Consider the following 24,286-nt stretch of genomic DNA (forward strand, 5'->3'; position numbering starts at 1 on the left):
TCCAGCATCAAACTTGCTTCATCACAGAGGTATTGAGGACTGGATATAGCTGTCATACCATGACACAGAGATCATATCAGAACCTGCATGGTATTCAATCACATTAATATTGAGCTTGTTGTAGAAACAGACCACTCTTCAGCTACTGGGCTTATTGTTCACTGTTTTATGGATTACTACTTTTCTTTTTCCTTAACTTACTCCATGCCTAATTCTGGCTATTGAGTAGGCTAGCTACACAGGATGCTTCCATATACACAGTGCTCATATTTCAGCACTACTGCACTTAAAAGCTACATGCTTGTCTGTAGAGAGTCAAGCAGTCTCATTGCCCAGTTCAGTAGAAACCATTTCAAAACTGCTCTGTCTTCACTGTCATCCTTAAATTTCTTGTAAAAGCAGAAATAGTTTTCTCCAAAGCTAACTATGTGAGGTGGTTTTGTTAGCTGGAGCACACTGATAAGTATCTCTTGGCTCTTGTTATAATAAAACCAAACTAATCAGGCTTATTGAGGAGGGAAGTTCACTGACAAATGAATAATGCTTCATGAGGCCAGCTGATATCTGGTAATGCTAAGTTAAAATTAGCAAGTCAAGGCAGATCCAAGCTGGCTTAGCCATCTTAGGGAGTGGGTTTGTTCATAGTATGTGTGAATAAATCTATCCTGAACACAGCTTATCTGTGTTTTTATAGCAGTGTTTTTGAGCTAGTAAGCCCTACTGTATCCCAGTTGCTCTACACAGCCATAGTTTGGGTTCTTTTGCAGCTGTGATAACTGCAGGAAGCTTGTGCATGCAGGTAAATGAAAGCAGGTTTTTTTGCCTGTCTTTTGTTCTCACCATAATGTTTTCAATTTCATTTGGACTGTGGCTTCTGAACAGCTTTATATTCTACTGAACAAGAAGTAAAGGAGTTCAACCTCTGAAAAGGAAAAAAACCCTTATTTTTCTCTGAAATATGTATGTAGTGATGAATATTCAGTCTCTCTAAGCAAAAGATAAGCTTTCAGTTAGCCTTGGGATGGTGAAACCCAGCACTGTGCTAAGAGAGTGTCTTGTTAAAACATGTGATAACAAGGACTCATTGAGAGAAAGCTTTGAAAGTTGAGATGTAAAAAATGGGAGGGTGGTGTGCATATTGTATCAGCAACTGTTTTATGTATCTTCTTTTTAGGGTGAGGTGCTTGGGTTCTTACATCTTCTGGAGTAAAGTCCATAATTGTGGCTGTTATTCTACAGTATTTTCTGATCATGACTATGCAATAAGAGACTGCATTTTTGGTTGCTGCATTTCAGAAGTTTAGTGTTTGCCTCTGAGCTGAAGAACATTAAAGCCTCAAAGGTAGTTTAAATAATCTGTAATTCAGGTTGAAGTGTTAGGAAATTAGCTCAAATCAAGTTTCCTCCCACTCTTGGTTTTCTCATTTTAATGGAGTAACCAGATGGGTTAAGCCCTAAATGCTTCTCAGCAGTTTTCAAGGATAATGTGCTAAGTGTACTTGCAGGTTGGCTACACTACTAACTAATGCCTTTGGGGATGACTTGAAAGAGAATATGCAGATTAGTGTCCTAGTACTTTTTTTCATAAAAGCTGAGATTTTTCCCTTTAGAAATGCAGGCTGCAAAAACCTGGATCACGTCCACTATTAGGAAAAGAAATACTATTTTAAACGCCATCCACCAGTTCAGCAGGTATTTCCAGATAAAATAGTGACTATATGTTGAGAACTGTCCCATTCTCTTTTAAAAACCATTTGGACAGTCATCAAGCTGCACCGATGAAGGAAGCCTGTTCATGCCTCTTCAGAGCTGCCTCTCTGTGTCAGGAAGAAACTTACCAGCTGCGCCAGAGTGCAAGTGAGTTTTAGCAGTAGATGACACTTCATCCTAGCTAGCTGCCTAGGAATCCCATTGCTTATTAGGCTTGGGCCATTAGTATGCTATCCTCTACAAAATGCTCATGGGGGGGAGCACTGCAATAGGTGTGTTCAGCATCCATAGTTTCTTTTCTTTTGTGTTTTTAAGTGAAACTACATGAGAGCAGATACTGTCAAGGGGTCACTTGACAATATTTTGATGTTCAAAAAATAGTTGTTAAATGAGGCTTATGTCCAAAAAAGGCTTGCTCTGACGGACTGATTAGAAGTAGTACAAATAGACTAAGTATTTTTTATGCTAAATGATTTTTACCCAAATTTCTATTTCTTTATATAACCTAAACAGTATAAAAGCAGGTTAGTTCCTTGATACTAACATACTGATGTCGTGCTGCCCTCAGCACTTCATTAGCAGCTTCCTACTGATGTCTCCCCTTGGCAATGAAGTGTCAGAAACAATCAGTCAGAGCCTAGGCTTTGTGCCTTCTCAAATTGCCATGTGTCATTTTTAATAGAATGTTAGAATTTCTCACCTAATATGTCAGTGGTATTTTGTGACAGTATTTAAACAACTTGTGCAAGTGTTCTTTCATTAGCAAATTAGATTAATTTATTTTTAAAGAAATTTAGATTGTGCATATCTCTTTTTAAATCTCTGGGAATAAGAAGAAGGTTATGACAGCTTCTGGCAAAAATGTGCTTCAGTTACTAGCCAGACTGACAATTCTCAGAGTCTTGCAAAATTACAAGACAAAGCTGTTGTTTGTTGTGTATCAGCAAAATGTACGTTCTACTTTAAAGGAAGGGTAGCTTTGAGAACAAAGTGTGATATGGTCTTGTTTTAAAACAGATGAGCAGTACAGCTGTAAGGTGTTACAAGTTTTTAACCTGTTGCTGTAAAGTTCTGCAAGATAAGAGCTGTAGCGATGAGTGCAGCAAAGTGAGATCCCTGAAATGTCCACCTGTGTTAAAGGAAAAGGGAACAGGTATGGATACTTCTAGTCTTTACCAGGCCTTTTTTGTTGGCTGGGAAAAGACTACAGTGATATTAGTCTTTGTTCATTTTGCACACTTGATAGCTTCTGTGAACTAAGGAACACCAAAGATGTATTTGTATAAGAATTTTCTCCTTCTTCCTTTCCCTTCCCTCTAGGAGTTTATGTATATTAGTATTCTGTTTGTATAGCATCAATAGACTCTCTAGGTATTCCAGTCTCTGGATATTTAGATAGTGCTTATTTCTACAAAAAGACTGTAACAGAATTTGAGTGCAACAGACTATTGCCTGGGGACTCACTCACTGCCTCATTTCATTAAGGTGAAGGTTTACTTAAAGTGAAATCAGGACACTTAGTAATATGTGACACTTGAACTTGAGCATGCAGCTTGAGTTTCTCTTCTATTGCTGTTTTTTTTGGTTTTGTTTTTTAGGACTTGCAGGTACAGGTGAACTTGAAAGATGGGCCAGTGGCACAAATATTACTCTTCAGAAGAGAATGTGCTGATAGTACCAATAGGCTGCAGTAGTAGTGCATGGTTCAGTTCATCAGATTATGAAATTCTAAATTGGTCACAAAAGAGTATGTGGTAATACTTTTAACATAACTTCTCCAAGCCATTGGTCTGTTGCAGTCTCCCACTATTCAGGTTGTGGCTACACATTTTAATAGAGATGCTTATCCAAAGTCTCTTTGCAGCGGTTTATTCCTGCTGTGGCATACTGTTAACAGCTTGGGTGTTAGTGTAGACATAAAATGAAGAGGGATAGGGAAATGGGGTAGCTACGCAGTAACCTAGCTTAAAAAAGTAGTTGAAGGTAACTAAACTGCTCCTGTCTCTGAGATGTCACACGAGCAGTGAGATAGTTTTGTTGCATCTCTCTACAGCAGGACACTTGAAGTGTCAGTCCTTCTGCCTTCTTACTTCTGCTCCTCTTGCAATACCGGGAAACCCTGTGGTTAAATTTAAATGTACCATCTGTTTGTTGAAGGTGTACTCACTCGTGTTTCTGCTTGATGATTGGTAGTGTTACACAGGGGAGGGGAAAAAACTTTGGATAAATCTAAATTAGTTTTCCTTTTTGGTGATCAGTTTTTGTCCTGTAATTTCAATGTTCTTATCCTGGCTCTCTGAGAAAAAGCAAATTATGAGTTTTGAATTTATAAAAATAAAGCTAAACTCAAGCATGTGACTTTGCCCTCTTTTTTTCTTTTAGTTCATCGTCTTGATGGTTTTATTGCCATTATTATTAAAGTATCAACCCTTCAGAGATCAAATAAGAATGCTTAAAGTTTAATGGTTAATTGTCTGTCCTAGTAGAAAAAGCCATGCTGTATTAAAACTCTTGCCTAGAGCCCTCCCCCCACCAAATCCAAACCTAGTGGGTTTTCTTAAAAAAATGTACCCTTTCAAACTCATGGCAACTCATTTAATAGTGGTGGTGAGAGTTCAGCAGCTGTCAACAGCAGCATGAGAGTTTAAAAAAGACACAGGTGGACAATTCCCAAAGATGTGCAGTGATAGGGTGGGAGGCAGCAGACACTAATTACAAGGATTACTTCGTATATTGGAAAACCTTCTTACCTCAAGGGTGATCAAACTTTGGAAGAGGTTTCCAGGAGTGGTCCTAGATCTCCATATCTGAAGATATTTAAAACGCTCCTGAACAAAGCCTTGAGTAACTTTATAGAACTGATCTGACTTCAAGCAGGGTGCTGGACATTGTGACCATCAGAAGTCCCTTCCAACTTAAATTATTCTGTGATTCTAGGTGTCTAGCGACTAACAAACTCTCAGATGTCCCATAAGGTGTTTTTCACATAAAGGATGGGCTAATTGAAATAGAAAAAGCAAGATTAATATTTTGCATAGTGGAAATTCTGAGCACTCAGATGGTTTCCATTTCCTTCAAGCTTGCAAGTTATTAAGCATGTTTACTAGTCAAATCCTGTGATTTCTCAGTAGGGGAACTGATACTGAAGAACATGCAGTTCACGACTGAGTATATAAACGTACAGCTTTTTTCTGACCAGCTTTGGTTTCAGTGGGATGCATTTTAATTTAAATGTAGTCATCCAGGACATACAAGTCAATATCTAAATTAATTATATGTGAAAGAAATCTCATAAAAGCTTTTTTCTAAGGTTCGGTAATATTCCTTAAACTGTTAGAATAATTGTTTCTCAATCTACCAAACTAGATATAATAACACTGCCAGATTCGATATTCTAACCTGAAGCATGCCTTTATCAAAATCAAGATGGTACAAAGGTAGATCTCAGTGTATGGAGATGGAAATAGAGGAAAAGTGTTTCTTTTTTTAATCATGAACAAGACTAGTCATTTCTGATATTTATTCATCACCTGCTCCAACGAGCCAGTGGTAATTGTGGTAGAGAACAGTGAAATCTGTATTTGAAGTGTTTGAGACAAAGGGGTATAGGACACTTGCATAAATGCCTTATGTGACTCTAAAAATCAAGTCAGAAATTTGAAAGGAGAAAAAAGCACTCTAATGCTAAAGAAAAAAAAACTGATGAGACAGAATGTGAAAGATAAGTTCTTTTGAGGTTACTCAGAAGAAATGGGACTGAGTTACGTCACACATTCTCCCTTAAATTTTATGTACTGAGGGACAATTTAACCTAATTCAGACAGCTTATCCTTCCTGTGACATCTTTGTATAAGAAAATTTTTTGTTTCAAAGTTACTTCAATTCAGCCCAAATCTCTTGATACAGACTGTAGGAAATTGTAGGAAAGTTTAATTGTTCATATGTATTATGCCATAATATCACCTCTGAAAAGCATGCTGAAATACTTGCTAGCTTTTTTGAAGACATAGGTGGTAATATCCTCAGTTAACTGTACCTAAACATTCGGGTGGTAGGAATAAACATAAAAAAAGCTTTTCAGTTCATTGAGGAAAAAAGTGAAATGAAAAGTTTTCATATACAGAAGAAAAAATTAAGATCAAAGCTACGTTTAAAAATATTAGATTTTTCCATATTTGGAAAAAAATTTGTGATGTGAAACTAAGTGGATTCTTTTCTGTGCAGTAAGGTCATGGTGCAGCCCACAGTTGCTTATAGCTATGAGAGTGACCTGAAAAGTCACTTGCTGCTGAGGAGGCAGCGTTCTGTTCTCCGTGTCAGCAGAGGATTGCTTCCCTGCAAAGAACCCTAGGACAAACCTCTTCCAACTACTTGCTTTTTTGCTGTACCTAAGGCCAGAACTTTTCATAAATAATGGTCAGTAAGAGACTAAAAACACATTCTTTCTCTGAAGGGTAGCTGTAGATCATGCTCTTCCTCACTGGCCTTTAACTTACATTGTTGGAGCCTTTTCTGGAATTTTGGCATGGATATTTTCAGCAGTCTAAATTGAAGAATCATTGCATTTAGCAGCCATGGAGTTCTTATGTATGCTAGGGTATCATTGTTCTAGAAATGCTGCAACCAAAGGAACAGAGGGCTCCACGCTTGCTGCCTCCAGTGGGCTCAGGTTGTCTCTCCTCTCCATCCCACCTATAAGCTGATGGGCAGGGAAGGTGGAGTGGAAATGCTGTTCTTGTTTTCAAGTTGTTCCCATTGAATCTGTCCTCCAGCATAGGTGAACAACTGTACTCTGGCCACAGGTATTGTGGTAATTTTTTTTTATCTTTGACTTCACTGTTTGAAAAAAATTACAGTGTAGATTTACAGGCCTATTGCTATTTAACAATCTTTTGGCAGAGGATTTCTTTTGAAAACAGAATAAAGGAAAGGAAGATTAGAGTTATGGATGGCTTTATAATCGGATGAAGCCATAGCTTCCAGGCTCCAGTGATATCTCTGACTCAGAAAGGCTTTGGAGAAATCATCATATTATCTCCCTTGAGACATTTTCTCTTTAGAGACTTTAAATTAAAAATTTGTTGTGAATATTACAGTTGGTAACTTTTAGTCCATGTGAATTTAATTTAAATTTCACAAATTAGTAGTTAGGAATGGGCTTTTTCGTCTTTCCAACATCAGTGAAGTGTTACTAATTTAATGGAAGAAAGCAATTTTCATTATACTAATAATCAGAGAATCATATAATGGTTTGGATTGGAAGGGACTTAAGTCATCTCATTCCAGCCCCCCTGCCATGGGACTTAGACCATCTTGTTCCAACTTCCCTGCCATGGCCAGGGACACCTTCCACTAGATCAGGTTGCACTGAGCCCCATCCAACCTACCCTTGAACACTTCCAGGGATGGGGCATCCACAGCTTCTCTAGGAAACCTGTTCCAGTGATTTACCATCCTCACAGGGAAGAATTCCTCCTGATATCTAATCTAAATCTGTCCTCTTTCACCTGAAAACCATTCCCCCTTGTTCCATAATAAAATTTATGTTTTAGAAGGACTCAGAATCCTTAAGTCAGCACTCGAAGCACCCTAATTACCAAGGAAAGATTGCACCTTGTGTTTCTTTTAGCAGTTTCAGGTATTTGTTCTAGGCATCTTAAGAATGTTTACAAGGTTTCCACTCAAATCTAGACATTGATCTCCAGGTAGGAAATTCAAAGTTTTAAATGGCATTCTTTGAAGAATCAATCTCATTCAATCATATGAAGGATACAGGATTAGTGTTGCTTTTTAATAACAATATTGGTATGCAATCTCTAAGTGACATTTTATTTCATTCTAGTCAAAGTATTAACTGCAGTAGTAAAGCCCAAATACAGTGAATTGTGCAGCTGTAGTTGCAGTTACCTTTCCTTTTCATTTGCAGAGGTTAAGTGGTCAGATTACCAGAGGCAGTGGGTTTGGGATTTTTCCCTTCAGATCTGCCTTTAAGGAGCACAGTCTATTGCCCAGGGCTGCAATTAAAGCTTGTGCTGGCATTGTAGCCAGTGCTGTGAGCAGTGTTGGGAACTCCAGCTATTGGGGCTCCACTGCCTCTGTTCGTTTCCCAGCAAGGTCCCAGTGCAGCCTCCAGGGATTGCAGTGGGGGCTCCTTGTAAATTACTTCCACGTGGTGTTTTTAAATTGCTGGTTTTCAAATTTGAGCATAGCAGCTGTGCTCAGCATCGAGCCAAGGCTTTTTCTTCTCACATAATTGCTTTTCATCCTAAAACTGGCTAATAACCTCCTGGTTATTACCAGGAACTGCTAATATTTCTATGTGCAGTTTGATGACAGTAGGTGAAAATCATTCCAGACCACAAGTGCCAGGAAGCACAAGTTACAGGTTTGGTTTTGCTCTCATTCTTAACGCCTGGCTTTGAATATAACTCAGAAACCTGTTTACTGCCTGAACTAAAAAAAGCTACCCATGGTTAATGCCCCTTCACAGAGGAAAAGGGCAATCACCTCCCACTCAAAAATATACCATAAAGTATTTAGAAAAGCAAAATGTATTTTAAATAATACTTCTTGAGCATGAAGATCTCATTCTGGGACTTCAGCTGCTGAGGAACAAAGCAGTAATGTCTTTATTTCACTAATACTTTCCTATTACAAAAAGACAGTAAAACGTTGTAATGTTTCTTTAATTGCTAATGAAAGAAAATTGAGGGTGTCTTTTTGTTGAAAGGGAGAGACAGTGTTTATGAATATAAATACAGTAAATGATAAAAATTACAAAGAAAAACACATTCCCTTATTTTGAAACTATTTGGATATTCTGAAAGCTTGTTGTAAAACCATTTTACACCATTAAAACCAGATTCTATGTTGAATTTATTCACAGAGTGAATAACTGCTTGTCTGTGATCCTTAATAGAAATTCACTTGACTTCAGGTATTTTTACTTATTCTAGGAAAGGTTTGTTTTGTTTTGGAATTTCAATGAAACTCTGTCTCTAAGTACTACTATGCTTTCTTTACACTTCGATTTTGCTTTTTTGCTGTTTGGCTTCACTAGAAATTAAGAGTATTTTCTAGATGTGTTGTTGAACTCAGCCCTTTTTATCAAGGGTACAATGTAACACATATGTAAAAACTAGATTAATACTGTATTCAGTAGAAGATAGCATCCAGATAGTCAGCTATCACAGAAACTTTACTCTGACATATAGAGTTGCATAACTAGCACCTGATCTTGCTTAAGTTTGACATATGGGTAACATCTGTATTATGCTGTTTAGCACAGAACCCAGTGGGATTTGAAATTAAGATGACTGCCTGTGCAAGTTAAGTGACCCAGCACTTCACTTTCTGCCTCGTGCTTGTGCAGGTGCTTTGTCAGTCCTGTCATGGCCTCTCGCTCTTCTTTGCAAAACTGCGCTTCTTTTGTGTTGAGCAGTTAAACTTTCCAAGTCAATTGCACAAACATAATTTCTTCTGTCCCTCTCTTGATAAACCTTTCCTTGCTTTTCCAAATGCCGGGTGTACGCTTCGAGCAGCTTGAGGAAAGAGAGGACAGTCATTTCTGATTGTGCCACAATCACGATTTGTCGAGAGATTGTGCACACTGTGTAGAGCACTGTTGGGTGACTTCTTGTAAGCTGGGTTATGGGAATATAACTGCACCTGCTTTAGAGTTAGCAGTGCTGTATTAATTCCTACAAACTACATTATAGTGTGGAGTTAATAAGCTTTTAGAGTATTATTTACATTTATTTTGCCACAGACAGAGCAGTTTTTTCACACTTCTGCCCTGGAAGGTTAGAAAGTTCAGTGCACAGCTCCAGAAAGATAGAGCCACCACTCTCTCTAGTTTGATTTACAATCTGATACAACCATTCACTGTTAATTTTACATGCTCGGAAGTGCTGCTTAGTTTGTAATTTTCAGTGTCCCCTTTTCTACATTATCTTTATTTGTCTTCTCATTTTCTGCTCTTCTAAAGTTTGTGAAATAGTCAGCTGATTTCTGTAATGTACTAAAAAGCAATAGTTTGGGACAAAGTAGCAGGGAATGTTGGAAGGGGAGCCAGGGGTTATAGGATCCTTTTAGAGTTATTTTTTGACCTTATATACCATAGGGGGAGTATAAGGTACATATTGAAACCTTTTGACACAGGTGGCAGACTATATTAGTTTTTGCCAGTTTTTTCTAAGAAAAAATGCATTCAACACAATCTCAAATGCTCAGGACACACAGGTTTTTATGCTGAAATGGAGTTGGGTTTTATCTGTACTTACTGTCAATACCAGTTGCTTGCATTGCTAACAATGAACAGTCATTTTTGTGGCAGTAGAAACAGACCTAAAGAACTCCTTTAAATGCTTGGTGGTTTTTTCTGATTTTCCCTTAACGTACACAATCAGTTGGAGCAAAAGTCTTTTCAGAAAGATTGGGGGGGGGGGGGGGGGGGGGAGGGCAGAAATATGTGTATCTTCTGTGCAGTACAAAATTTCCAGCTGTTTATCAAACCTATTGTTTTTATAGATTTTTCTTCTCTAATTCCTGTAAAGTGTTTCAGACCATTGTAGCACATTTAAGAGATCTTTTGAGCAGTTGCAAGTGTTGTCCTGTTGGCTGTCTAAGGTAGCTTCTCAATTCTATTAAAACTTGAATCCTAAAGTACTTGCTAGTTGAAAAACAAGAATTAAAGTTTATTCACAGCTCCTTTTTCTTTTTAAATCTGTAGTTTGCACTACTGTGTATGTAGTTGCTACTTGAAAAAATGTAAGGTATTATGATAGCTCTCTGTCATATCCATAAAGCTGTATCAAAACATTGCCTGTAACTTAACTTTATGAAAAATTGAAGTTGCTCAGCAGTTTCTTTTTTGGTGTTTTCTTGGAGTCTTGATTCAATTTGAATGTGTAAACTCAACTTCTAGAGTGAAAATGCTTTCAGCTGATCTGGTTTGTTAATACTACAGAAAGTTCTGACTTTCCTTTTAGCAAAGCTTTAGGTACTTTTCAGCTCTTCATCAGAGAATGAGACTAAAAATCTCATTGCTCTTTGGTCTTTATACTTTGCTTGAGTGTATGCTCTGCTCCTCCTAAGAGAGAAGTAAAATAACTTTGTCAGATGAGGACTTCTACTTGGTTTTATAATTGGGTGTTTAAAAGAGTTGTCAGGCTTTTGACTCTCTTTCTGAATTGAACAACTTTGTCATTTTCAAGGGATGAATCATTTTTCAATGTTAATCATTGTTGCTGGATTATAAAACTCTATTTCAAAGGTAGCTGCTATGGGTGTTAAAGCACTAAGCATCCCTTCACTGTATCTTATCAGTAAGATTTGGTATTAGCTGGCATTTTCTTCTGAAGTGTTACATGTTCCACTTATATTAATTATATAAAATCTAATCCCATCGATGAAGCTATAGTTGATACTTGGCACATCTATATCTGTCATGTTCTGAATCAGATTAAAAGTTTCCTCTACTCTTTGAACTTTCTTATTTATTCAAAGTTAGTGATAGGTATAGATAGGTAGTTGGTGTATAGATATTAATGAACTTTTTTTGCCTATTAACTTGTTCAAGTGTCAAGGGCTGAGATCTCACTACCTCAATGAAAATATGGGGTTTTTTCCATTTCTTTTGAGAATTGTGGAAGATGAAGATGTAATACTTATATTTTTCAGTACATTTGCAATTTAGCCAATAATTAAGCAGGAATCCATGTTTGGGGTGCCCTTCTAGTTTAAGAGATTTGTAGGGACCATCCCACATTGTTTTCATGTGCAATGATTTTCAAAATTTTATATATTTCTGTGATTTATACATGCATTTTATATGGCCTTTCAGAGAAATAGCATATATATGTGTACAACTAATTCTAGTAATTTTAATATTAAATGGCATTTCAGACTTCAAACAAATAATGTTATTGTACAGGATGAAAGAAAAACAGACATGGCAATAACTAGACTGCTAGTCTGTCAAAAATGTTCACACAAAGTAGATTTTAAAAGGCTTTCAAACTTCAGTTTGAGAGAGGCATCTGTAATAGTGAATGTCTATCAGCCTAACTTTATCCTTTGAAAACCTTAACATGTTTTGTATTGAGAACATAGTTTTAAACATAAGACTTTCTGGAAAAGTATTGCTTTTGGAATGAAGGAATGCAAGTTTAAATGTTAAAGACTTGCAGGAAAGGAGTTGTCAGAGCTGTGGATCTGTGCTGCCATTTGGCTGTCAATTACTGGCCATGTCAGCTACCTGGAGTGTCTTTTACCAAAGCTGTATGTGCAGGGTCTTCCTGCCATCCCAAGCTGTAGCTCTTAAAACACTTGACACTTTCACTGCGTTCTGTACACACAGAAAAATCCCCATCCTGTGTACTTCACATTTTTCTACTTGGTTCACTGTTGGCTTATCTCTAGCAGTGTTTTCAGTCTCCCTGAACCTTAATTATGTTCCATGATTCTTATTTGTCATGCATATGACAACTTTTGCTCACAGGAAAAAACATTTTTGGACTAATGCCATTTGATTTGACACAGCAGTTCCTACAGTTTCTACCTGAAACTGCCTTCTGGATTTAGATGTGGTACACTGGTTTGCAGTTCCTTTTAATGAGCTAAACAAAGAAATTAAAGGTCCATTTATTAATGACTAGATATAAGTGATTTTCTTACAGCTTTCTTTTAGCTGTTGGGATTATTCATGTAAAAGCAACAGATTAACAGCATAAAATCTTTTAGCCCATTTTCATATGCAGATATTTTTCTTATTGATAAAGCAGGTGTGGATTAGGGAGAACAGAGAGTAGTAGTGAAGCATATTTTAACTTCTGTTGAAATAAGCTGCTTCTAGGAAAAATTCTTAAATATCAGTAGAGAAATGCTCACACATGGCTTAGTTCCATGTCTTCTGCCATTCACAAAAAATTGAGACTGTGGGATCTTCACCTGTGTTTTCTCATGTTTTCATCTCTTTCTCAAGGTTGAATGCTAACCCAAAAAGAATATAACCTTTTGAAGCTCATTAGGGTGGCTCATGAGTATGATTTGCTTTTAATGATGGTTTCAACAGTACTGAACCTGTCACAATAAATTTTTAGAGGATTATCAAATCCTATGCTAACTTTTCAAAAGTAAAGGCCAAACAATTATTTAACAAAATATGTAAGCCCTTTGATAGATTTATCCTTAATAATTAGCACAATCAGATAATCTGGATAAAATGGGGTTTGTACATTATGTTTCATTCATACTGTATTATTTAGAAATAGACTTCTTCATAGTTATATATGTATCAAGGAATACCTGTAAATATAAGAATTCTTAGTAGAGATTTTAATATGCCTTGCCCATGTGATTCTGTATGCTATAATAATATAAAATGTATGTAGTAGAAAGTATGCATCAGTATGTTATGATAGTATAAATCATCTATCTCTTTAATTTCAAAAGACAGCACTCTTTTTATAATAGTTTTCTGTGTGACTGTCATGTGAGTATATGTGTATCTATCTTAAGCTAAGCATAGAATAAATATTTGAATAGAATGTTGCTAGTTGTTACAGAAACTGCATTGAAGACATTGGGGTTTAATTTAAATTTTGACAGAGGAGGCCAAGGAAACTTGAAGCATATTCTTAATGATTACTGAAGAGTGATCCAATAATTATGAAAGATTATTACAGAGTAGTCTGCTGGAAGATAAACTGACTCCTCCACTCTTTGGCAGGTGGATGACATCTTAGGAGAAGGCAGTGATGAAAGTGATACTGAAAAAAAAAAGCCAGGAGAGGAAGGTGAAAAACCTCAGACTAGTGCAACAGAGACTCTAGGGAGGAAGACAGATCAGAGACCTGGATCATCATCATCATCATCAAGTGAAAGAAGTTTAACAGGCAGTGTACCCAGGTATGTATATTTCAAATGTAAGAAGATATGTTTCATTGTGTTTGTGTACTATTCAGCATGCTTTTTTACAATCTGCCGTTTGCAATCTGTTGTTAACCTATGGATGTAGGCAACTTTTTCTTGTAAGCCTGTGAAATGCTTATCTCTGCAATGTTTTGGGATTTATTTAAGGAAGTGGTCTTAGTAAATGTCTTACTGAGAACCAGGGTATAACCTGTTCAGAAAGAACTGAAGGCAACTGAACTGCACTTCTTTTAAAATTGTCTCAGTCCTGTGTCAGATATAGAACCATGTCCTCTGCAGTGTCACTTTGAGTAAAATAAAGCATGGTTTTGGAAAGCTATGCTTTTTTATCCCAAATTTTTGAGATACTTTTATATTGGTCATTCATAACAATGAGGTTGTTGGAATGCTTTTCTACTCAGAAAGAAATTTAAACTTGCTAGTTTCTTCTTCAGAATGTCTTAGTGTCCCTGTATTGACTGTTGGATGATGACTATCAACCACTTTGCTAGTAAACTAGAACTTAATAAACTAAGTGCTTATGTTAAATATGTTAAAGAATGGTTCTCAATATGCAACCTGTTAATAGTTTTTAAGCTTAAGAATTTAGAGCAAGCAATACAAGATTTTAATTTAGAATTGCAGGGGTCATCATCCTGTACCACAGGGTGCTGAAAGTGCAAACATGACTCAGATGTGTGTTGTAGTTCCTTTCTGCTCTCTAACCAAACTCTGTTCCAACCATAAGACTTTAGGCTCTAACACTTTTTCCTTAATGAGGATAATAAAAGTATTTGGTCTTAAGCAACTGACTTGCAGTATTTTAACTTTTCTGAGCTTTGTTCTAGCACACAAGAAAGGTATGAGAGAAACTGCAAAAACTGCCACAGAATGTGACATACAACATTCATGGAGAGATTTTGATTGGGGTAATAATGTTGCTGTGTGTTGGGTTTATTGGAGAAGGAGCTATGGGGAAGCTTGCATGGCCTCTTAGTTTATCATGGGTATTCCTAATCATTGAACTTCTTCAGGAAAAAGTCTGAAAATTATGATAATTCAATTTGTCTCAAATGGATAGAAGAAAAATTCTCTCGTAAATGAAGTTTGGAAGAGGAAAGGCAAGCAAATGATCAATGTTTTAGAGCACAGCTTGAAAGCAGCAAGGCATGGTGGTGGCATGTCACTGTTAATTCATCCTAATACTGTGATGTTTCATTGTGTAGAAGACATACAAGTTTCTGGAAACCTAAGGGAAGAAGGAGTCACATGAAGGAATATTGCTACATACTATTCCGCAAAGATGATTGTCTTGGTTTGAAAGACAGGTGTCTGCTAAGGAAGGCAGAAGCCTCCCTTGGAATGGCAGATGCAACCCCCTTCCCTCCGAGTTACTATAATTTTGAAATCAAGGGGCTTTTAGGCAAAGATGTGGGAAATAAGAATAACAGTTATTTACTATTATATATAGAACCAGTCAAACAAACAGCAATAACTCTGGCAGTAACAGCAAACAATCACAAACCCAGTCCCAGCCTTCTCGGCTGTCAGGCCTTTTCCCCTCGGGTGCAGTTCCGCTCGCAGCCGGCAGGGGCGCTGGCGGCTCCCGGTGAGCAGGGCAGGTGCGATGGTTCCCCCGCGGCTGCAGGGGGCGCTCCGGAGCGAGCTCGGGGAGCACGCAGCACTGGTGCCCTGGGATCCCGGGAAGGGATGGAACAAAGGTTTCACAAACCCCTGCGCAGCTGATCCCAGTGTCCGGCTGGACCTTCGGGAACAGCAGGCTGGAACGGCAGGGACAAGCACAAATCCCAGCTGGCAGACCAGATGTATCCAAACGGAGAACCCCCCAGAGGTCTGAGCAGGCAGGGCGAGCATGGCTACAACGCAGCGAAGGCTGGAAGCAATGGCCGGGCAGGGCGGCCACGGCCCAGCTCCGAGCGGGGCAGGGAAGGCGGGCTTGGGATCCCAGTGTTTTCTCCAGCAGAAAAAAAAGCAGCCGTAGGAAAACCAGCTTCCTCTCTCTCTTGACACGGGACCCAACTGACCCCACACCCAGGTGAAACAAAAGAGTAGCCAGGCGCACCCCACCCCCAGTGGGTAGCTCTTTGTTTTCTGAAGTACCCAGCGATTTGTTGTCTTAGTAACAGTATGGGAGAAAATTCCTTTAACAGAAAAAAAACCTAGAACTCCTAAAAAAACCCCAACAATGGTGTAAAAAGACAGAGCAAGTGCATTTGTAATTAACTTTTGTTTTATATACAGGAAAGTTTGTAAGTTAGCTTGGCAATATTTCTTCACTCAGAAGCTAAGTAGACATAGTAGTGTTCTTGCTGGGATAAAGTCTTTGAGCAGCTTCTTAAGTAACTTTTCTATTTTTGACCTCTCCATGTCTTAAGAGTTTCCATGTCAGTTTGTTAAATTGCATTCAGGATTGAGCTTGAATGGCATGCGGGAAAACATACGAAGTGCTGGTTCAGATGCTGACCCACGGTCTACTAGGCAGGAAATTCTTCTTGATAAAAAGGAACCTGTCATCCCAGTTATATTTTAAGTTTGAAGCTTTAAATTGATGTTTTCATGGTCAGTCAGTGTTGTATCTGCTAAAGAGATACCGTATAAGAGGGATAATGTAAGAACAGTCTCTGAAAAACAAAAGATGAACAAGAAAAAGGCAGTCCAGATATGACGTAGTACTCCTATCTTCTGGCTCAGCTCATTCCTAGATAAGGCCTACAGGGGCTGTTGGTTTCTGGTAAGCATTGCTGCTCCTCTACACCTTTCCAGTAGTTACTGACACTGGAAACACAGCACTTAAAAAAAGATCTAGCGCTTACATTTAATGTTACTCTTCAGTCTTGAAACTTACAGAATACCTTGATCATTTCTCTGATTGGTGCCACTTCTGAAATTGTCAAGCACGGAGAAAAAAATCTTTGAGAAAACTGGTAGCTCCTACTGGAGGGGAAATGCAGCCTTTCTCCCACATCCATTGCTAATTCACAATCAAGGAAAATTGAGCTCAGAGCCTCAGAAATCCCTCAACTATCTTTTCTGTGCCCATTTACTAGAATTTTAAAAGGAACAGTGATATTTTGATTCCTAAGTGTTTTCTTTCAAATATAATAGCACTTCCTTGCAACAGTCACTCTTCTAGAAGACAGAAATTATAGTTTTCCTTTCTTCCTTACTGACAGAAAAGACTGCTGCAAATTCCTGTGCAAAATTTTGTTGATGACATCTTTTATCCCAATTGAACCAAGTATATTCACTGTCACTGTAGCTTTATTCCAGTTCCCTGTCTTGAGACACTCTACTTTGAGAATCTTAGGACCTAAGTTTTTTTACAGCTCAGTGCTTCCCAAGCTGTCAGCCTCACATTTGTTATAGTCTGGGATATTTTTCAAAAACTATTTCAGTGACAAACTACTTCAAAACGTATTAAGGAGCTAGCTGGTATATATGGTCAAAGTCTTCTTGAAAGTACCCTTAATAGCCAGCAGCACATCTCAAATATGGCTGACAAAATAATTATAGAAATTCAACCATTTTGCCAAAGAATGATGGTTCCTCTGTTTTCTTACCCAAGCAACTCATTGCATTGTTTCACTAGTAAAGCTGTAATGTTATTACACTGAAAAGTCTTCCAAAATTCCTTTCCAGGTGATGTGAGTATGCTGTTGATTTGATTTTTACAGTATGGAAAAGCTGAAGATCTAAATCTAGAAATATTGGTGATTTAAAGTCATCCTTTTGTGCCTCCTGGATCATTTGTTGCATTAGCATAGCTCACTTAATCATCAAGCAGTGTGTCTGTTAAAGAGCTTCTGTGTAAGGTCACCCTAGAAAAAAAATACATTGAGCGAAGTTAATTTTAAGAATTAAATCTTTCATTGTCTCCTTCCCTTAGAATAGATTTTGTTTAAGGGGACATAGATTTTATTTAAGGGGACACTCAGTGATGTCTAACTGCAAAAGGATCAAAATTTCTGTATGTGGTCAGTGCTTGGATGTTTAAGAAAACATTAACCTTAGTTCCAGAGTGAGCAAATGCTAAAGTAAACAATTGTTTGCAATTGCAGGTAATTGGAAGATGTTGTTTGTCTGAAGAAAATACAAATTCATTTTGCTCTCATTAATAGTCCTTCTCCCATGTAATTGTTTCAAACTTGTGATTGGAATTCTGTGATGCGTGGTTATGCTAAACTACTTACATTTCTGGAGCCATTAGAGTTTTCCCATGCATAATAGTGAGGTCCTTTTGAAAATCTCTCATTCAGACTCCCTCAGTAAGAACTAGAGTTCATTACTAGAATTGGCCAGAACTAGAGTATCAGTTCAATTCTAAAACTGCACTGTGGTTTTGGCTGTGGCCCTGCTGTGTCAGTGGCCGTGGGATTACAGAGGAAAATGTCTCATTTCAAAGGCTGTTCCCTCAAAGCTTATTCCATCTATGTTCGTGTTGCAGAGGCAGCACTTCAGTTAAGCATTGGTGAATGAGGTCGAATCTTTCAGCTTGTTCAGGGGGTTTAAGATCTCTTCATAGAATGAAGATTGCTGGAAGACTACAGAAAGCAAATGCGGCCCATTTACTGATTTTGGCAATGAGATAATGAATCCCAAATCAATCAAAGTATGTCTGATAGGAGCGGCAGCTCGTTGTTTCTTGATGTAATTTGGTAAATAAATGCAGTTTTCCTACTTGAATGAGTTTAATGCATTTTAATGGGCATCTCACTGCTATTTTAGAGAGATCCAATATGTCTCCTTAACAAAGCAGGAAACCCACTCAGCCTTTAAAGAGAATGTATAATCATTGAGTAGGGAAAAAAACCAGACCTAAACTCTGCAAAATTAGAGATCCGTGACAGGCAGCCACCTCCTCTCCCAGTTGTGGGAAAGGCTGATTTTCTTTAAGAATTCGCAGTGATAGATGGCATTTGTCAGTTTGAACGTGCTTCCCTGGAAATGCTTTTCTTAAGGTGAAGCAAGTTAAGGAAGCTCAATACAGATTATGTGATGGCTCTAACTTTGAAACTTTGTAAATGTAATAATCTATAAATTGTTAGAGTCTGTTTCACTGAAAACAGCCCAAATTTGTCTCCCATGATTAATTTCCTGTAAGTTCAGTCTAATTCAGCATTCTAAATTAAATATTTGGGAGAAGAAAACATGCTTCAGGTAATAAGATGTGATTAATATTTTTTTACGTAACCAAATTCTGACTGAATATTTTGCAAGGTTGATACAAGTACTTTTTTCTTGCGTTTAAAACTTAACTTCTGTGGGTAATACAACACCTGGACTGCCCAGCATGTTCCAAGTCTGTACAGTACAGTACTCTTTAAATAGCTATTCAGAGGGGCATTCTGAGGTGTTAAGAGCTGAAACTTTCACCAACTTCATTCTTCCCAAAACTATTGATTGCATTCAACTTCCAAAGCAGAAATTTTTGTTGATTCCTGGTGGGCTGGGATTTTTGTTTGTTCATTTGTTTTTTGGTTTGGGGGGTTTTTTTGGCATAACTATTGTTCTCAGTTACTGCAAGTGGAGAGTATGTTTAAATGACGGAGTTTCTTTACATTTCTAACTGTTTGCAAGTAAACAGACTCTTTGCTGTAGTCCACATAAGCAATTAAAAAATTACTGCAGTTTCAGTGAGATTTTTTTCCCAGAAGTAATGGTGAAACAGTCCAGACTGAAATCCAGGATCAGCTTCTAAAGAGAAATGCTTCTGTTGGCAGCACATCTTGCTGTTTTCACATGAGCCGGCTGTTCTGCAAAATTTTAATGTCATTTCTGTTTGGAAGTGATTTTGATGAAGACTCTAAAATGGAAGAGGATTCTGGGCATGCAAAGCATAATTTGCTTTTGTACTTATATATTAAAAATAAGTTTTCATATAGGAACGTTTTTATTTGAAAGCTCTCTTGTTATCCAAAATTTCCACATGAGAAAATCAGTACTGAGCTAATAATAGCTTTTTGAAGCCATTTTAATTAAATTTTTTCTCTAGTGGTAATTTTTTTTTTTCAAGTATGTCTAGTCCCAAGTACTCTACCCTCTGCTACGTTGAATCAACAACTTACTTTCAGTTTGCCAGCTAGAAAATTGTAGAGTCAGGTTCTAGAGGATTGAATAAATGGAAACAAGTGCTGGATCTCAGTTGATAGTTTATTTATGTATCGAGGGTATGCCTTTTTCAGGCCCTCTTGAAAATTGTCCAAATGTCCTGAAAATCAGGAGTCCTTCAGCAGTGATCTTTATCTGTTAGGGTTAGAATCTGATTAGTGACCACCTTCAAAGCTTCATTAGGGTTGCTTTAGGCAACTGAGGTGCATCCCTTCCCCATTTAACCACATTTTTTAGGTTATTAAGCCATTGGTTTTTTGATAGCTAGTACTTTGTTTCTGGTGTTCTGTTTAGGCTAATTCTCAGCTTTTTGTCTTTGTCTCCCACATTTGTGGTAAAATTGACCTTTCTTAATTTGTACTTCTGAACCGGTCATTCTATCCCCTCCTCTCCTCAAAGAAAAAGTAGTTTGGAGAGATAGGTTGTTTTGCTGACTTTAATTTTCTGCATCTGGTAAGTTAAATCCCACCCTTTTGGTCTTTGTTACAAAGCACAAAAGATGGTTTTAAGAGCAAGCTGTGCCAAGGATGTTTATACTTGAAAAGTGTAGTTACAGACCATGCTTTGTTTCATTTGAGTAGCTTTGTTTCCCGAAAAATAGATTTGATTGAAGTGGTGTCCAAGATCCTAAGTTATTCCTTCCCTATAGCAATCTTTTTCATAAAGCTTCAGTAAATACTGGGGAGTTATTCTGAGTGTCTTTACTCGTTGATCTGTGGAGTTTTAACTAAAACCTGAAAATTAAGTGGGTTTTAAATCAGAAAAGTTCAACAGTATTAGAATGTAATTGCAGATGTCTAGAGAAGTCACTGACAAACTCAACTGTTCCAATATCATATTGGACACATTTTATAATTACCAGCAGAGAATTTAAAAATGCAGTAGGAGGAATTGGAAACTGGAAATATTACTATTCAAACTGCATCTACATGCCAACGTTTTTGTTTATTGCCCCAGTTATTATCTTTAGATTCCTTTTTTTTAAAAGGTGCCAATCATATCACTTGGCTGTAAACATACTTCTAAAAAAGTCATTCTTATGCTATGGCCTCACAAATATTATATATAATGAGTAGTGCTTCATTTGCAAGTGAAGTAACATAGTTTGCTAAGTCAGTCTTTCTTTTGAAGGAGTGTTTGAAGGCTTTTGCAATAGAGAACACAACCATTCAAATGGCTATGACAGTGCAAATCCTGTAACAGTGCCACTAGAAGACAAGAGATTTGTCTTCTCACTAATGAGGTTAAGCATCATTGGGTTTTCTTATAAAATGTTGAATTACTCTGTAATTAATTTTAAACTATTACAGAATATAATTTTTAAGCTCTCTGATAAGAGGAACTGCTTGCTTTTTTTTTTCTTGTTATTAAAGCAGAATGGGAGATTCAGCATGACTTCTGCCCTGAGTAAGCTGTCAGCTGCAGGCAGTGCTTGTCTGTGTGTTTTCTCAGAGGGGAAGGGCAGGGCAAAGAGTTGGGTTTTTTCCACCATGTGAAATACCTTTTAAGAGGAAAACTAGTTTTTGTATCTGCAGCAACCGGAAGAACTTTGAGGCCTATTTGTTACCCGTGGCTCAAAAAGCAAGTTACTATGATGGCCACTTGCTGCTCTTCAGTGTCTCCTCATATGAGAAAGTTACCAGCCATCTTATGTTCAAGAGCAGAATTGCTGTGGGCAAGTCATTTAGTCAAGTGAGGGGAAAGAAGTGCTTCCTGTGGGGGGGAAATGCAGAATTCTACTTTCTTTTTCAGCTTAATGTGCCAGTGTTTTTCCACTGGGGAGACACCTCCCTTCTAAAACAGCTATGAAACAGTTTATCTGGATCTTAACATTTGCTCTCCAGTGAGGTTTGCCAGGCTGACTAAACAGGGTTAACAGTATGGTAGATCCCACTAACTCCCTAGATCCCTTCCAGCTGGTCAGACAGTGTTCAGTCTTCAGCTATTTATAGAGTATTCTTCACTTCTGTTTAAAGTCTGCTTTTGTTCTGGAGGTTTTTTCTTCTCTGAGCAGAAATGAGTACAAAGAACACACAGATTTGGCCAAAGTCACAAGGAATTCTCTCTTTGTCTAGATTTAAGGTCATTTGAGGTTTTAAATATGTTCCATGCTGTTTCAAAGCTGCTTCACTGATTGTCTTTCCTTAACATTTCAAGGAATCTTTTTGAATTTAAGGTGGAATCATCCAACTCTTTTATACACAATATTTGAAATAATAGTAGTTGCAAAATAGCAGTAATATTCTACTCATTTGCTGTGTCTGAACTGGCTAATTTGTCTTTGTCGGATGCATTGCAGGAATTTGCTCAGATGCATGTTGTTGGATGCTTCTTAAATAGCTTTTCACAAAGGATTCAAAATTCCATTGCTGTGAAAGAATGATACCAAATTTGCTCTGCTTCGTTCTGTTCTATTAGTAAAGACTTCTGGAAGTCTTTACTAATAGAAAGGTCTCTGTAGGTTTTTGTACGCTAAAAATGTGATTTTTCAAGCTTTTTCTCAATATTAAATTTAGTTAAGTCTGCATTCTGCTATAATGAATGCCTTGTAAAGCTAAACGTTGTGTATTTTCCTCCCTCTCCAAAGCTATGAGGTGTATCTATGGCATGTTATGCCTGGAAGACTAAATCATATGGAAATACTGGGTTGAAAAATGCATGTATGAGAGTTATTTCATGGTTTTGTGGCATTTGGGGTGTCAGGAGAAGGTGAAGATGTAGAGGGAAGTTCTACGCCCTTCTAAACCCACTGAGGGGTGGAAAGATGCTGGAAGTTACTGGTAGGTAGGTGTGCTCTAAGGAGTAAAATGTGTGTTGCTATTTTCAGTACACTATTTTATTTGATAATAGAGGACAATGTCTGACATGCCTAACTAAACTGATATTTTAGGGGAATACTACATTTCTATTTAAAAAAAAAGAAAAAATAATTAATTACTGCAAATGAAAGGGTATCTGGGAGATCTGCTGCAAGAGAGAACACTGTTAGAAAGGGAGGTTGGCATTACTTTTTAGAAAAACTGAATGGAATTCTCAAATACAAGTGAAAAAACCTCAGAGTTGGTGAAAAATATTTTTCTTCTTCGTTTGATAGCCTACGCTATCTCATAGACTGTTCCCCAGGAGGTTTTTGAGATAAAATCTATATCAATTTGTTAGGTTTTTAAAGAGAAATTATCTTTCCATTAATATCTTAAACTTCCACATCTGGTCTGCATGTCCTTCACTTTTAGATTTTGTGTTTACTTTTCTTCTGCTGCTGTGGTAAAGAAGTTTATTTTATTCTTAATTTAAAGGAATTAAACTTTATGATCTCATAGAAAAATTCATATGGACAAGTCTAAAAGCTCATAAATCATCAAGTATGGTTTGAACTACTCTAGCTGTTCCGGAAACAATTAGCAAGGGCATGAAATAAATGGATATATTATTTATTTCAGATTTCCTCAGAGGTAAATCAGAGAGGAGGCTGTAGTACATTTAGTGACAAATGTTTGAAAGCAGTTGTGAGAAATGAAGAAGCAGTTTCTGTGTACAAAGTAGGTACTCAGCAGAGAACCAAATGGTGAGAGTGCCTCTGGTACTTGGAGGTTGTATCTCAATTAGTGTTGTAGCCCAGTGAGGAGTGTGCCTTTGAAGCAATGCTTTGGTGTGGCTCCCAAAGGGATCTCAGGATTCATCATTTCCTTTAGGTCAGTGTAAGCTGGGGTTTCACTCCAAGAGCTTGCTGTGGGCCAGCCACTAATGCACCTTCAATCCACAGAATGAGCTGAGAGCTTGTTCAGAGTAAAACCCTGCTTGTGCCTTTAATCAGCTGTAAGGCCCCCATGCATGAATGCCAAATGTATTGTCTCACTGCATACAGTGTCAGTAGGACAAAAGTAAAAAGGTCACTGGAGTTATTCTGTTTAAACTTTTATACACTTAGAGTTGGATTCTCTTTTTTATCTCTTTTGATACTCGTCTATCTAGACAGTGAACATAATTTTGCAGTTATTTCTTGATCATTTAAATGCTGGGACATTGCAATACGCTGTTTTAAAATTTCAAGTGGCTAAATTACTTAAATTATAAGCATGACACTGATAAACGGCAAAAACAGCTGTATAAGCAAATGAATGCATGGCTCAGTTTCTTTATGAAAGCACTTAAGTAGATGAGTCATTCATATCTTCAAGCTTGTTAATGATTTTAATGACCTAAAGTTCCAAGCTGTTACTGAAAATATACCTACTACAGCTTCAGTTAATATGCAGACTAAATTACAGTTGTGTTTCCAGCTGCTGATTAGTCTTGTTGGTAAACAGTGTGCGTCCAGTTGTCAAGAAAACTAAGAAGAATACTTGAGAAAAGGAATCTGAATATTCAGTATGTAGGGAAAGATGTCATTGCAGTTTGCCTCAGTTCTTTTTCAGAGAAGTCTTCTCTGCAATTTTACAGTTAGCTTTACTCCTATGATGTTGTCTGTAACACTCTACTGTCTTCCAGTTACACTGAAAAATTACAATTTATATTGGAAAATCTTCTCTTGGCT

At 37.4% G+C, this 24,286-nt stretch overlaps 1 protein-coding gene across 2 annotated transcripts in view; it reads left to right on the forward strand.

Moving 5' to 3' along the window:
- CTDP1 (CTD phosphatase subunit 1) overlaps positions 1–24,286 on the forward strand; it is a 102,343-nt gene that overhangs the window by 55,746 nt on the left and 22,311 nt on the right. Inside the window, exon 12 of one of the 2 annotated variants that reach the window (XM_032101858.1) lies at positions 13,442–13,620. The exons of the other annotated variant lie outside the window; for it this stretch is intronic. Within the exon in view, the coding sequence (XP_031957749.1) occupies positions 13,442–13,620 (179 nt within the window). The remainder of the gene's footprint in view (positions 1–13,441; positions 13,621–24,286) is intronic. 2 annotated transcript variants of the gene reach the window in all.

The sequence above is a fragment of the Corvus moneduloides genome, chromosome 1 (assembly GCF_009650955.1).
Source record: "Corvus moneduloides isolate bCorMon1 chromosome 1, bCorMon1.pri, whole genome shotgun sequence".
In the NCBI taxonomy this organism is placed as follows: domain Eukaryota; kingdom Metazoa; phylum Chordata; class Aves; order Passeriformes; family Corvidae; genus Corvus; species Corvus moneduloides.